The following is a 15,229-nucleotide window of genomic DNA, read 5'->3' on the forward strand; positions in this document are numbered from 1 at the left end:
GTCTCTGTTTTCATGAGAAACCACTTTGAAGATATCAATATGTAATACAACAAGCATTGTTAATTTCCTACCACTTTGTTTGTAACTCTGTATTGTCTGTTCTGTTCTTCTGCTATTTTGTAAAAGGTTGTCTGTTAATGTTTTCCTTTTATTTTTAAAATAAAAAAAGAAAAAAATAAAATTAGTATATGGTTGTGGTACATAATGAATACATTCATTGTGGGTAGCTGGTACATGTATATGACATAGAGTAATTCATTTTACATCTCCTTCCTCTCCTTGCCAAAATATCTTGGTTCCCTTTCCATTTGGAAAAGATTGGTCTCATGGTTTGTATTTTCTATTTTTATTTCTCATTTATTTATTAGAGTTCTTTTTTTTTTTTTTTTTTTTTTTTGGTACCAGGTAGAGTTCTTGATATAAAAGAAAACATACAATACTTCAGCTTATGGGTCTGACTTATTTCAATCAACATGGATTCAAAGTGCATCCATATTCCTACAAATGACCCAAATTACCGTTCTTCATAGCAGAGCAGTACTCCATCAGTGTAAATACCACATTTTCTTTATGCATTCATCTGTTGATGGACACAGACGCCCCTTCCAGGATTTAGCCATCAGGAGTTCTGTTGCTATGAACACAGACATGCTTGTATGATGTTAGTTTTAACTCTTCAGGGAAAATTCCTAGAAGGGAAGTAGCTGGGTCTGATGAACTTCTATTTTCAGTTTTCTAAGGAATCTCTATACTGATTCCCACACTTGTTCTACCAGTTTACACTCTCACCAGCAATGTAGATGGGTCCTTTCTCCCTACAGTTTCTCCAGCATTTATTATTTGACTACTTGATAATGGCCATTCTTTCTGAAGTAAGGAGGAATCTCAATTTTGTTTTTCTCCCTTTTAAAAATATTTTTTATTATTACATGTTTACAGTACATAATGATTCAATTTATCATGGGTGAGTTTGTACATGTACGTAACACAACTTTATACTTCTTTCCCTCTTTCCCCTCTCCTACCCACCCTCTTCTTCCTCAACTATTGTTCCCCTTTTCATTTGCAAAAGCTCTCCCTGGTTCCCATTTAATTTGCATTTCTCTAAGGACCAACAATGGTGTTATGGTTGATACATTGTGTCAATTTGGGGAGTCTAGAGGTTTGGCTAAGTGACTCAGCAGTTCTGCCTCTTGGGGTGAAAAGGACACGCCCTTACCCTTCTGGGATGCTGTTTATTGTGTTAATTTGAGAAGTTTAGAAGGTTAACTATGTAACTCAGAAGGGGTCCAGGGTGCTTACTTTGTATTTATCCTGAGCCTGTGCAAGAGGCAGGCATGCAGAGGCTGTGGGTGTAGAGGATGACCCCCACCTCCCCAGAGCCGGTAGACTGCATAAAAAAAGGAACTGAGGAAGGACTGGCTGCTGGTTCTTTGGAGGAGCTCCGGTCTTCGCCTTCAGCTCGGTCGTCTCCTGGCTTCTGGTGCAGACTGTTGGGCTTCTGTCTGGACTCTTCAGCCTTCTGGTGTTGGCTCTCCGGCCTTCATCGTAGATTCTTCAGCATTCCGTCGCAGACCCATCAGCCTTTTGATACGGACTTCCACGGACACTACAGTGAGCTCCCGGCCTGTGGCTGGGCTCTTCAATCTCCAGCGTGCAGACACCCTCTGCACGCTTCCTCATCCAACTCTAGAGCTGACCACTGTAAGCCAAACTTGTAACTTCTTGTACATTTGTTTATCTTGTATTATATCTGTTCCTCTAGTAAACCCTGACTGATACAAATGGCAAATATTTTTTCATGTACTTATTCCTCATATATATTTCTTATTTTGAGAAGTATTCACCTCCATTGCACACTTAATGGCTGGGTCTTTTATTTGGGAGGGGTATCTAACTTCTTTAGTTCTTCACATAGTTTAGATATTAGTCCTCTGTCCCAGCTGTAGCTGTCAAATTTTTTCCCCATGTTGTGTGTTGTCTCTTCACTAGGTTGTTTTCTTTGCTGTGAAGAGCTTTTAAATTTGACATAATTCTATTTGTTGATTACAGATGTTACTTCTTGTGCAGCTGGGGTTCTGTTCAGAAAGTCTTTGCCTAGGCACATGTCTTCAAGAGTTCTACCTACTTTATCTTCCAGCAGGATAAATGTTTCTGTTTTAATATTGAGATATTTGATCCATTTTTAGTTTAATAAATGGTGAGATACGGGTTCAGCTTCAATATGCATCTCAATAACCAGTTTTCCCAGTACACATTTGCTAAAGAGGCCATCATTCCTCCAGCTTGTTTCTGACCCCTTTGCCAAAGATAAGGTGGCTGAATGTGTCTGGGTTTTTTTCTGCATTCTGTATTGTTCTCTTAGTCCACATGTCAAAATACCATTTTGTTTTTTGGTACAAAATATTTTGGCACAAAATACCATGCAAATGACAGTATCATTTATGTAGAAGACCCATAAAATTCCAGTAAAAGACTCTTAGAATTAATAATTGAATTCAGCAAGGATACCAAATCAACACACAAAAAATAAAAAGCATTTTGACACCAATGATGAACTTACAGAGAAAGCAATTAGGAAAGCAGTAACATTCACAATAGCATAAAAACTAAAAAATCTAAACCTTATTTTTACCATTTTGTGCCACAATACCATGTTATTTTTGTCATTGTAGCTTTGTAATATAACTTGAAATCCAAGATTTTAATGCCTTCCCCCTTATTCTTGTTACTCTGGATGGCTATTGCTATTCTGGGTCTCTTTTGGTTCCATATGAATTTTAAGATTGTTTCTTCTATAAAGAATACTGGTATTTTGATTGGAATTGCCTTGTCTATATATCAGTGTTGGAAGTATGGCCATTTTGACAATACTGGTTCTGCCTATCCAGGAACAGGGGATGTCTTTCCATTTCGTAATGTCCCCTTCATTTTCTTTTTCCAGTGTACTATAGTTTTCCTTGTAGAGGTCTTTCACTTCATTGGTTAGGTTAATTTTTCTTTAAAAATTTCTTTTTATCTTCTATTTATGTTTTTTAGGTTAGGTTAATTTCTAAGAACTGTATTTAGGTTTTTTTATGCTATTATGTATGTTACTGCTTTCCTAATTTCTTTGTCTGTAAGGTCATCACTGGTGTCAAAATGCTTTTTATTTTTGTGTGTTGATTTTGTATCCTTGCTGAACTTGGTTACTCATTCTAGAAGTCTTTTAGTAGAATTTTTTGGGTCTTCTATGTAAAGGATTATGTCATTCGCTAATAGTGACAGTTTGAGTTTTTCCTTTCCCATATGTATACTTTACTTTCCTTCTCTTGCCTGATTGCTATGTCTAAAGTTTTGGGTACTATAGTGAAAAAGAGTGGTGGTGATCATGGACATCCACGTCATGGTTTTAGTGAAAAGCTTTTACTTTTTCCCCTTTTAATATGATGTTAGCAGAAGGTTTGGTATAAACTACTTTTATCAGATTGAAATAAGGCCTTCTATACTTATTTTCTTCAAGGTCCTTTTTTAAAATCAAAAATAGCCATTGGATTTTGTCAAAGGCGTTTTCTCCATTGATATGACTACGTGAATTTTATCCTCCTTTTTTTTAATGTTGTGTATTACACTTGTTGATTTGGGTATATTGAACCATCCTTGTATCCCTTAGATGAAATCTGCTTGGTCATGATGCATACTTTCTTGATGATTTGTTGCATCCTAGGTCACTTGAATTTTTAAAACAAATAGACTATATATTTGTTGACAGACAATTCAGATCCGACAGAAAAATCTTAAGAATGCTCTAGGAATATACCATGTATACATATGCACACATGTCTATTGTTTCAATCTTTTATGAAAGAACTAGAATGAAAAATGTGAAATAATCACTTCACTTGTCCATGATATACTGAGATCTGCTATAAGCCAAGGCACTTTAACAATCAGTAATTGATATTTCAGCAATATCTTCAATGATACAAAAATCTCCATGTATGCTCATAGCATTTATATTCCCTGAAACATATTCTTAAAACAGACATTGCTTAAAATAATTAAGAAGATTTCATCTCCTATTTGCTATATCAAAACATTTCTTATAAGTAGTAGATTAAATACTTCTTTTATTAAGCTCAGCAGGACCTGAACTATTTTCACTAGTGTACTTCACTCCAATTCTAAAGATCACTTGTTCAAATGATGCTGACATTCTTCAGTGTGCTACAAACTCACTGCATTCACAATGAGGCGAACAGTCCTTAAAGGTTAGGAAAGCCTTGATCCACAGCAGTTCTACTACTTAGCATTAACAAATATTTTTGTACCTTTCAGTTAAATGAATTCATAAATTTCCTTCATCCTCTCTTAAGTGCTGGGGATCAAGCCCAGGGCCTAATGCATGTTCTAGTACCCATTCTTTTTTACTGTCAGACACATACTTATGTTAATCTCATGAATTAACATACCTTAAAAAATAGATTAAGATGAAATGTATTTTCAGAACAGCTGTGGGTATAGAAAAACAGTCATGTGATATAATATGCTTTTAGTTTCTTACAAGTTGTTATAAAAAGGTCAAGTCATTGTTTTGAAGTTTAGGCTAAACAATTAAAAAAATAAGCCTTTAAAGATTTTTGAAAATTAAGAAGGCTCCCGGAATGAAGGAAGGTATACCACCCCAATTTGTATACTTTTATCCCTCTTCTTTTATTTATGCAGTTGACTGAAGTTGGTTTTGGGCAGCATCTTTATGATAATTGATAAAATCTATTAAAACATTTTAACATGGGGTCATACGAGCTGTGTACCATCTCACACGTGAAAGAAGAAAAATGGCTGAGAACTCAGTAGTTCAAAAAGATTTGAAAGTAAGGAAAATAATGTAAAACAAAAGCTTCTATATTAAATTTAGATGTAAGAACCTATGAAATATATATGCATGCAAAATTGGTCAAAAACTTTAAGCATAAACGGTTCCTTTAAATAAATCAACAGATTCAGCAGTACAATTATCCCAGCTATCCTCATATAGAAATTTTTCCCTCCCTTCTTTCTTTCCTTTCTTTCTCTCATCCCAGTTGTTCCTTTGTTGTTGTTTTTTTTATTAAAAAAAGAATCTTTAAAATAATAAAAAAGTACTCACCAAACCACAGCTCTTTAAAGGTGTTGCTTTAAAGCAATGAATCACCTAGAATATTTTTTGAGGCAGCCTTTGGGCTTACTTATGTTTATTTCATGAGGTAATGGAACATAAATCCATCGTAACATGTGCTCTGGTGTGCAGAAGACAGATCTGTACAAGTGTCCTCAATAGTGAAGAACAAATGTCTGCTATCTTTTGGGGAGAAGTAATAGTTCCGTATCTCCAAGGCAAGGACTGAGCTATCTATTGTTACGAGAAATTAAAAGTATTTCAAGGAGGGCCAGTGAAAGAAAAAAAAGTGATAAGTAATAATTAGGCATTGCAAGAACTAAGCCTAAGGTGAGAAAGTAAAACTTAAATGTTAGAGGAACAAAAAACTCTGTGTGTATGTGTGTGTGTGTGTGTGTGTGTATATATATATGAGTGTGTGCTTAGTAGTAAACATATGCAGAGATATGCTGGTGTGCATACTTAAAATTTTATTTATTAGCATGCATATATACTTTTTATTATAAGGTTCTCATAATTATGAAGGCATTCTTCCCACTAAGCAATCTGATCTTTTCTTTCATGATTTTCAATGCATTTTGGTGACAATATGAGGAAACAATGGTTAATTTCTTGGTCTGTGCAGCATAATGTAAAAACTGGAGAAGGATCACAAATAGTTCATACAAAGAAGGCAACCAGCATATCAATTGGACACTGCACAGTAATATAATTAAAGCAGTTACAAATGTTCCATTGTATAACAAGTCCCTCTTAGAAATTGGTTTAAGTAGTTATAGGCAGCTGTTGAAAAGGGAACCACAGTAATTAAGGGAAGGTGATTAATATACATTAAAAAGTAGGAATTAAAAAATATTTATGGTCTAGTGGGAATTCCTGGTTGAAAAAAATAGAAATTTCTGTGGATATTTCATATTTTAAAACAAATTCTCACTAGAGCCTGTGGACAATCTCTGAATCTATCTTTATAAAATACTTTCATAATGTATCTGAGCCTATTGCTGAAAACAGCTTGTGCTTTCTGATGTGATTTTAGGAAAGTTCTTAGTCTCCATTTGTGAAATGAGGATAGTAATTTTACTATATCATTAGGCTCTGATATTAAATGAGCTAACACGATGCAAAGCAAATACAATACCCTGGCACAAAGAAACCCCTTATCAATATTTACTGCCACTACCACTGTTACGAAGGTCTTCTTCATGGGCCAGCGTTGACAGTGGTGTTTTTGGTCGGCAGCAAGAGGTGCACAGATGGTGTGCAGTTCCCCAAATTTTCTGCTAAAATTTGTTATCTAACACATATTAATTCCCATTCAAAGAAAGCATCAACTTTTACAGTATTTCTTCCTGTGTGTTTACACAGGTGTTTTCTTTTGTTGACCAGCACCATTTTTATGTAATCTTTAAGCGTCCTGCTGCAAAAGTCCATTAAAATAAGTCTTATAAATTTTAACACACATGCTTTGATTAGAGATGTAGGTCATAGGCTTCATAACAATAGCTGAAAGGTCAGTCTAACTTCTACTATTCCTGAAAGAACCTCCCAGATTAACCCAGCAAATTGAAGCACAATTAAAACTTTCAATCTCATAGCCTTCTGGTTCTCAGCTCACTTAGTGGGATCCAGATCCACAAAATATAGTTCCTCTTTCTTATAGAAAACATCTTAAAGTTCAACTGTCAGGAGATTTTGATGTAAATATCACATAGATGGTAGTGAGAGTAACTATAAACATGTATGTGGCTTAGAATTATATTTAGATATTTTTTGTTTAAATAAAAATTATTTTAACTCAAACACTTGTGGAAATTCTTAGGATCACCGACATTTAGAGCAAGAAAGAAGTCCTGGGATCTCTATTTGGTTTCAGCATGGACCACCTCAACAATACCTTTAATAGTATTGCTTCACTGCTCTCAATACTAATTTCTCTGTCTCTAGATTTTAAAAAAAAGGGTGTGGAAGAGAGCTACTCAAAACATCAGAGACTTAACATCATTTCTGGTTCTGCATTATTTTATTTTATTTTATTTTTTGGTACCAGGAATCAAACTCATGACCTCAGGCTTGCCAGGCAAGTGCTTAAGCCACTGAGCTATACCCCTAGCCCTTGGTTCTGCATTAACTTTGGGAAAATTTACTCAAGTCACTTTTTTTCTGGTGGTACTGGAGTTTCGAACCCAGTGCCTTTGCAGTGAGCTACATCTCCAGCCCCTCCTCCCCATTTTTTTATTCTTTTAATTTTTAAAAAGTATCTCCCTAAGTCACTAAATGGCCCAGGTTGAACTCCAACTTGTGATCATCCTGCTTCAGCCTCCCAGAATGCTATGATTACAGGCATGCACCATGCCTGGCTTTAACTTTTTGAAATTTATCTGTAATATTCTCATGAAGGTTAATGTAAGGCCTTTCTTTGGTATGTTCAATATCCAAAGGATATTCCATTATTTACTAATTTTAAAAATACATCTTATACCTAGCATGATCAAAAGATTCCAAAGATAAGTGCAAGGACAACACATTCCATAATTACACACTTTACAAATTAAATTCCAAGCAAATTTTAAAAACTGAGCCATGTACAGTAACTTACTTTTATTTTTATTGAGATAGAAATGAAAATGGTGGCAAAATATTAAAAGAAACCATGACAAAAAAACCACTTCAACCTAAAGAAATAACACAAATGACCTTGATGTATAATTTGAAATGAAACTGAAGAAACAGAAGCAAGGTTGTATAGTTTGACTTCAAGTCGGAAAGAACTCTACTACAACTATGTTTTCCTTCTATTAAAGACTGTATAGATAGCAGGTGTCAAGACTACGGTTTTCATAATCTAGATGATGGCTCAAAGACAAGTATGCTTTTATAAAATGAAAGGAATAACATGCTAATGGTAAATTCACTATGATAAGGCAACAGAACTATGAAGAATGTGAATACTGAATAGACCTACTTCCTTGTATCCTCAAATTGTTGCTTTACCTCGTAACCATTAACAATGCCCCACTCTTGCAGTGTGTTTACTCAGACACGAGGGCTTCAGTGACCAGCCTAAAGCCTTCTACTAGAATAGAAGCAGAAGAGGATTTATAGTCAGAGCTGGTGGTACCAAGTCCCATCCACAAACCACAGGGTCATGTTGATGTCCCATAAGGGCAGCAGTGTAATTCTCAGTCAGCTAGGAGGGCTGCAGCTTGGAAAATTGCTTGAACCAATCCTTTCATGAGAGCAAGTGGAACAAAATTAGAACTGCCAATCAGTCAGTGAAAATTTTATGAATTTTTATAATGAAGGATGAAACAATGCTCTGGAAATACATTTTAGAAGTGGCAAAAATATTTAAGAAAGATAAATATCATCCTAAGAAATTCTAGGTCAAAATAGATAGCAGGTTCCTCAGTATCTAATAAAATCTCTTTCTCTGATAGTAAATTTAGAAACAGTAAATTTGGTCATTATACAACTTTTGAATTATTGTTGAGTGCTAAAAACTGTCAATGTACTAATCATGCATAATTTTACATATGATACATATTTATATGTATTATTATATATTTATATATTTTTCATCTATATCGTATGTAAAAATGATAACACACGTTTCCATGGATAGTAATTTTACTTCCTTTTTCACCTTTTATTCAAGACTTTCTGACCCCAGAGTTCATTAACAAGTCAGCCTTTGAGAGGTGGAACAGAGTTATAGGAAACACAGTGAGTATCCAGGGTGACAGCTAAAGCTTTTGGAACTTTAACCTCTGTTTGTAAAGTGTGACTAATAAGGAATGGTAAATCATTTTTCTAGAGAAGTAAACCACGTGTCACTTTAAACAAAGTGTCAGAAAATTGTATATGTTTGTTATACCTTTACTTTTCTCCCAATTTCTGACGGCTTGTGCTTCCTCTTTTAAAATATTTTCTATTTTTAAAGAGTAATTGTTATTTTAAAAATTTCTGTTGGTCCATGTTTGTGGTAATGATCATATTCCTCATGGGGTACTGGTCCATGCACACAACACATCTGAATGCTTTTACCTTCCCTCCCCTTCCTTCCCCACTCCATCTCTTGGTCCCCTTCCCTGTTGTAAAAGACCTATCTCCCTGTTTTCTATTATCTACCTTTTATTTTGCTCTTTAATTATTTATGCTCTGGGATTTTCATGTAAGAGAAGTCATGGGACATTTAAGCTTGTATGTCTGATTTACTTCACTTAACACTATAGTCTCAAAGGACATCCATTTTCCTACAGATGGCTCAAATTTTTCCTTTCTTATGGCACAGTAGTATTCAGTTGTATACAAATGCCGTGTCTTCTTTATCCATTCATTTGTTGATAGACCTCTGTTACAGGCTCAGTATAAAGTATTAAAACATTTGAGAAAAACAAAAAGAAAAATTAAAAAGGTCTCCAAATCCTGCTACCGTGAGGTGGCTACTGTTAAATCTCCTTTATCCCTACAAATATGGGGATTTAACCCAGGGTCTTTGCACTGAGCTATATTCCCAGGCTGGGCTCAAATTTCAGATTTTCCTGCTTCAGCCTCCCAGAATAGCTGGAATTGCAGGTATGCTCTGTTAATTTTTTAATTGTAATTTTTTTATTTTAAAGAGAAAAAAAAATAACAATAAAGACAAAAACAACACAAAAACAATAAAAACGATAGAATTTCAAAATAAGACGATAGGAAATTAACAATGGTTGTTATATTACACATTGTTATCTTCAATGAAGTTGCTCGGATTACCAGATGTAAGAATGCACGATTGATCAAACAATTAAAGAGAATAAAAAATAATAAAACAAAACATTAGAAACAATACAGAGCTTCACTAAACAAGATGGTAGAAATTCACCAATGGTTGTTATATTGCATATTGTTGTCTTTAAATTAGTTCTTCAGATTACCAGATATAAGCACACAAAATTGGCCAAAAAAAAATTTAAGCATTAATTGTTCCTTTCAATAAACCACTAGACATCAGCAGTACAATTATCCCAGCTATTATTTTGATAGAACCATTCTGGCTCTTTTTTCAACTATATCTTTACATATAAATGCAGCCATTCTCTATAGATTAGAGTTCAAAAATGGAATTATACATTCCAGAGTTCTATGATTTGAAAGACATGTAGGTTATTTTCAAGCCTTTAATTTTGCAAATAATGCTACTATGTACATCTTTATACACATACCTTCACATACAAGCTTACTTTACTTAAAAAAAGAAGTCTTTTAAAAATTTAGTAATTATTTTTTATTACAAAAAAGGCCCAAAATAGTATAATGAAGAAAGTTAAAAAGTCCTTTTGGTACATTTCCCTCACCAAAACCAGTTCCTCCCATAATCATCTCCCAGTGAATGGCAGCTTAGAGCCCTGAAATCATTTTCTCTAAAAGTCTTTATCCAAGCCACTAGCAGATTCTGTTCATTTTCCTTTAAAAAAAAAAAATCAGAATCTAATTAATTCTCTTTAGCCCTATCCATGTTAACCAGGAGAAACCACCATCATCGCTTGCCTAGTTCTAGAGAACGTTCAATATATAAAAAACTTCATAGGTATAGTTTCAGATTTCACATTTCAATTAATGTTCAAAAGGTATCACTTGTAAAAAAGTGGATGCAGCTTGAGGCTATAATCTTAAGTGAAATAAGTCAATCACATGAGCTTATATAGCACACGGTTTCTTTTGTATGAGAAACCCAAAGAGCAAATAATTGAAGTCAAAATAAAAGATAAGACAATAGGAAATAGATTTTTTGCAAAAGGGAAGGCAACCACGGGAGGGAGGAGGTGAAAGTGAGAAAAAGGGGACAAAAAGGGAAGTAAGATGTGTTTTGTGCATGTACCAACTCTCCATGAGGAATGCAATCATTATGTACTGAAAACTGTACTGATAAAAATAAACAAAGAAATATCACTTGTCATGTTTTCTGGAAGCATCAAAGATTATTCATAATCTTATGAAAATACTTCTCTCTTTTTCTATTATATTTTGTGAGGCTAGATTTTCTTCATTTACTTCAGCTAGAACAATACATTGTAATACGTACGTTTAGCTTATTCTAAAAAGGAGATAAATGAATTTAGCTGGATTTTTATTAAAATTGATACTAAAGCTATGTGCAAAATGTAAAACAATGCCATTTTCACTATTTTTTGTTTTGAAGGTAGTATTTCATGAAAAATCATATTTATGTTGACATATTGTATCTATCCCTATCTGTAAGTGAGGAAATAAATATTTGAGAATTTTTGGGCTTTAATCAATATGCAAAATATTGACATAGTAACTAACAATGATTATTGAACCAATGGTTTAATGGTTTTCTTTTTTTATTTATTGTAAACTCCCAAATTCTCACCATAGTTCACAAACTCCCTACAGATCTGACCCCATTTTCTCTACAGTCTCTGTTTCCTCCTATCTGAGACCCCATTTCTCACCATCTCCTTCCCTCTTTGCTACGCTAGCCTCTTTGATTTTTCCTTGAATACACCAGTAACCGCCAACACGACAGCCTGGGTAGCTGACTTCCTTAGTGTTTGGAAAACTCTTCCAGAAATCCTACGGCTCTCTCCTTTTAATTCTTTCTTAAATGGCATCTCAGCAGTGTGCTGAATATCATAATACAGAACAGTACCCTCTGTCTTTTTCTGTACTTCCTTAAGTATGCTTTATTACTTTGTTAAAACAGCAGTTGTTATCTCTGGACTTATATTTTTAATCGTTAGTCTTGAGGCAAAGTCCTAGCAGCAAGACCCTTCTCTTTTGCTCATTACTAGATGTTCAATGAATAGAAACAAGTGGCAATGATATCCTAATGTATATATATTTGCTTTGCTTTTGTAAGTTCTTGATTTCATGCACTAAGCATTTCTCAACAATAACATTCTTTAAAAATGCAAGTACATTTTATCCTAAAAAAAGAAAAAAAGTGCAGAAATGATGGAAACAACTGCAGTATTAGAAATTCTATTCATACCTGACACACTCTGAGAGCCTGGTCCAAGACTGTTTTGGTATCAGTGTCGTAGTCTGGGCAGGGGAGCATGGCTCGGCTGAGATGCGCCTGTAGCAGGAGATGTGCTTTGGTGTGAGGACTGTCAAATGAATGAGGACTTAATTCAATGGGAAGACATTTTGCCAATTCGCTGTTCATATGGTCTTCATTGTGTCTTACTGGCAAATCTGTGTATTCTTCTGCATCCTGAAACAAAACAAAACAAAACAATCCATGTATGTATGTTGGATTATAAGTAAAATAATTAATGTACTGCTTAGCTTTACTGGCTGACTTTTAAAATTTGGTTCAGAAAAACCATAAACAACCATATCCCTTAGACTTCTGCACTATTCAATACTATCAAAGATAAAGCAAAAGACAGCAATATACAGTGCATCTGAAATTCATGAATACTCTTGTATTTACATGATCAACAAAAATAACAGAGAAACCCCTAGGCATTTTGCATTACAATGACAGTGGGACACAGCAGTACACCAGAAACTGAGACCACACTGGGGAAAGTGAGTAAATTGCATAAATTGCAATGAACTCTATGGTATGCTAAGTCCACAGTGCTAATGGGACATCCAGTTTAGGGAAGCTACTTGTTTTAGCAGCTCATAAAAAGTGGTTTTTTTGGGGGGAAAAAAATCATGTTTAAGTTAAGATCTGGAGAATGAGTGGGAAAAATAAGCAGGTCTGGAAAAAGTGGTAAGAATAGGAATAAAGGACAAATGAAGCATATGAAGTATAATGTTGTGAAAACAAAGAACAGATAGATCAAAGGAAAATGAATAGCAAGATTTTACACTTGAACCTAAGTATATCAACAATCATGTTAACTGTGAATGAATTCTGAGATTGTATAATAAATCATCACAGAACTATATGAAGCTTAGTGAAACACACAATACAGACAAATATACTAAAACTAAAATGACAGAAAAAGATATATCATGCTAGCAGCAGCCAAAAGAAAACGGGAGTGGCTATATTAATTTCAGACATAGATTTCAAAATAGGAAGATGCTCAATTTATTTTGCAAAAAACATACATTGTTAATATCAAAGATGGGAGACATATCAGAGCAAAGAAGGATAAACTAAGGATAAGCATGATCTTGTTGGAAAGATACAGGAGTCAGTGAGAAGGATATAACAATCCAAAACGTTTATGATACAAATAATACACTTTCAAAATCCCTGAAGATAAACTGGTAGTACTGTATGGACAGATTGAAAATTTCACAAGTGGAGCCAAAGATTTGAATACTTACTTTTGAATAATGGGTAAAATAATTAGATGAGGGCTGGAGATGTAGCTCAGTGGGAGAATACTTGCCTAGCATGCACAAAGCCCTGGGTTCAATCTCCAGCAAAACACAACAAAATAAAACAAAAAAAAACTAGATAAAAATCAGCCAGGATAGAGAAGAACTGAACAATACAGTTGACTACGTTATTAACATTTATAGAACATTCCACCCAGTAACTATTGAATACTCATTGTCAAGGACATTTAACATTACTGAGACAGAGCAAACTGTAGCTCCCCTCTAAAACTTCCTGAATATTACAAATTAAACAACACACTTGTAAATAATCCAAGAAACAAAGGAGAAAAAAACCCAGGAAATTAGAAAGCATGAACGGAATGAAAATAATACATCAGAATTTTAGAATATGACTAGCGCAAGACTTAGGGAAAAATTTTGTTCTGTTCTGTTTCTGACACAGGGTCTCACTATGTAGCTTAGGCTGGCCTTGAACTCACTGTATAGACTAGGCTATTCTCTAACTCATGGCAATCCTCCTGCCTCATCCTCCTGAGTGCTGGGATCATAGGCAATGCCACCATGTTTGGCTCAGGAAAAAATTTTAAAACCAAATATCTATATTAGAGTTGAAGAAATGTCTCAAATCTATGACTTTAGCTTCTGCCTTAAGAAATTAAAGCAAATACAACTAAATTTTCTTTAAAAGAGGATAAAAAATAACAGAATATTGAAGCAAAATCACTGAAATATGAAACAAAAAGAATAAAGGAAATCAACATAAATAGATAATTCTTTAGCAGACAGATCAAGGAAAAAAACAGAAAGCATATACCAATATTAGGCATAAGGGCAGGGCATGACCACAAATTTTTCAGATACTAAATGGATAAAAAGAGAATAATGCAAATAATTTTATGCATTTAAATGAAAAAACATATAAGGTGAACAAATTATTTGGAAGACACAAACTACCAAAGTTTGCTCAAGAAGAAATAACCTGAAAACCCTTATATGTATTAAATAAATGGAATTTGCTGTTAAAAAATTCTTCTCACTAGGAAAATTCTGTGCCCTGAAGAATTCCCTAGTGAATTCTACCAAATACTTAAGGAAGAATTAAAATCAACTTTATATGAATTTTTCTAGGTGAGTAAAGGGGAAAAAATGCTTCCTAACTTATTCTGTGACACCAGTATTGCCCTTCTGACAAAATCCAACAATGACATTAAAGGGTAAAGAAAATCTCTCACTAATGTATGTCACTTGCTAACATGCAAAAATTCTACACAAAATTTTAGCAAATTCAACACTGAATGCAGATAATAACATATCATGACCACACAGAGTTTCTTCCAGGAATGCAGAACTGATTTAACAATCCAAAAATCAATAAATACAATTTGTCTTATTAATAAACTTACAAAGAAAAAAAGGGTCATCTCAGTTGATGCAGAAAAAATATCTTATGAAGTTCAGTGGGTACTCCTTGCAGAAGACTCTCAGCAAATAAAGAGCATCTTTGAATCTACTTAGTGGCATCTAGGAGGTATCTACAGCTAATAGTTAAACTTGATAGTGACAGAGTGAATGCTTTATCCCTAAGATCAGAAATGAGACAGGAAATTTTGCTCTTACTACTTCTATTTGCCATTATAACAAAGCTTCCAGCCAATGCCGTGAGGTAAGAAAAAGACAAGGCATCCAGATTAAAAAGGAAGACGCAAAACTGCCTGTATTTGTAGGTACATCATTGTTGGGAGCTGGAGATGGTTGCTGGTCTTGTGTGTGAGGGTG

General features: G+C 34.3%; 1 protein-coding gene across 3 annotated transcripts in view; it reads right to left on the reverse strand.

The window, feature by feature from the left end:
* Positions 1-15,229, reverse strand: part of Ascc3 (activating signal cointegrator 1 complex subunit 3) — a 294,273-nt gene that overhangs the window by 25,749 nt on the left and 253,295 nt on the right. For all 3 annotated transcript variants that reach the window (XM_005377814.2, XM_005377812.2, XM_005377813.2), the window contains one exon: positions 12,135-12,359. In XM_005377814.2, the coding sequence (XP_005377871.1) occupies positions 12,135-12,359 (225 nt within the window). The remainder of the gene's footprint in view (positions 1-12,134; positions 12,360-15,229) is intronic.

Source organism: Chinchilla lanigera, unplaced genomic scaffold, assembly GCF_000276665.1.
Source record: "Chinchilla lanigera isolate Chin_1 unplaced genomic scaffold, ChiLan1.0 scaffold00010, whole genome shotgun sequence".
Taxonomy (NCBI): domain Eukaryota; kingdom Metazoa; phylum Chordata; class Mammalia; order Rodentia; family Chinchillidae; genus Chinchilla; species Chinchilla lanigera.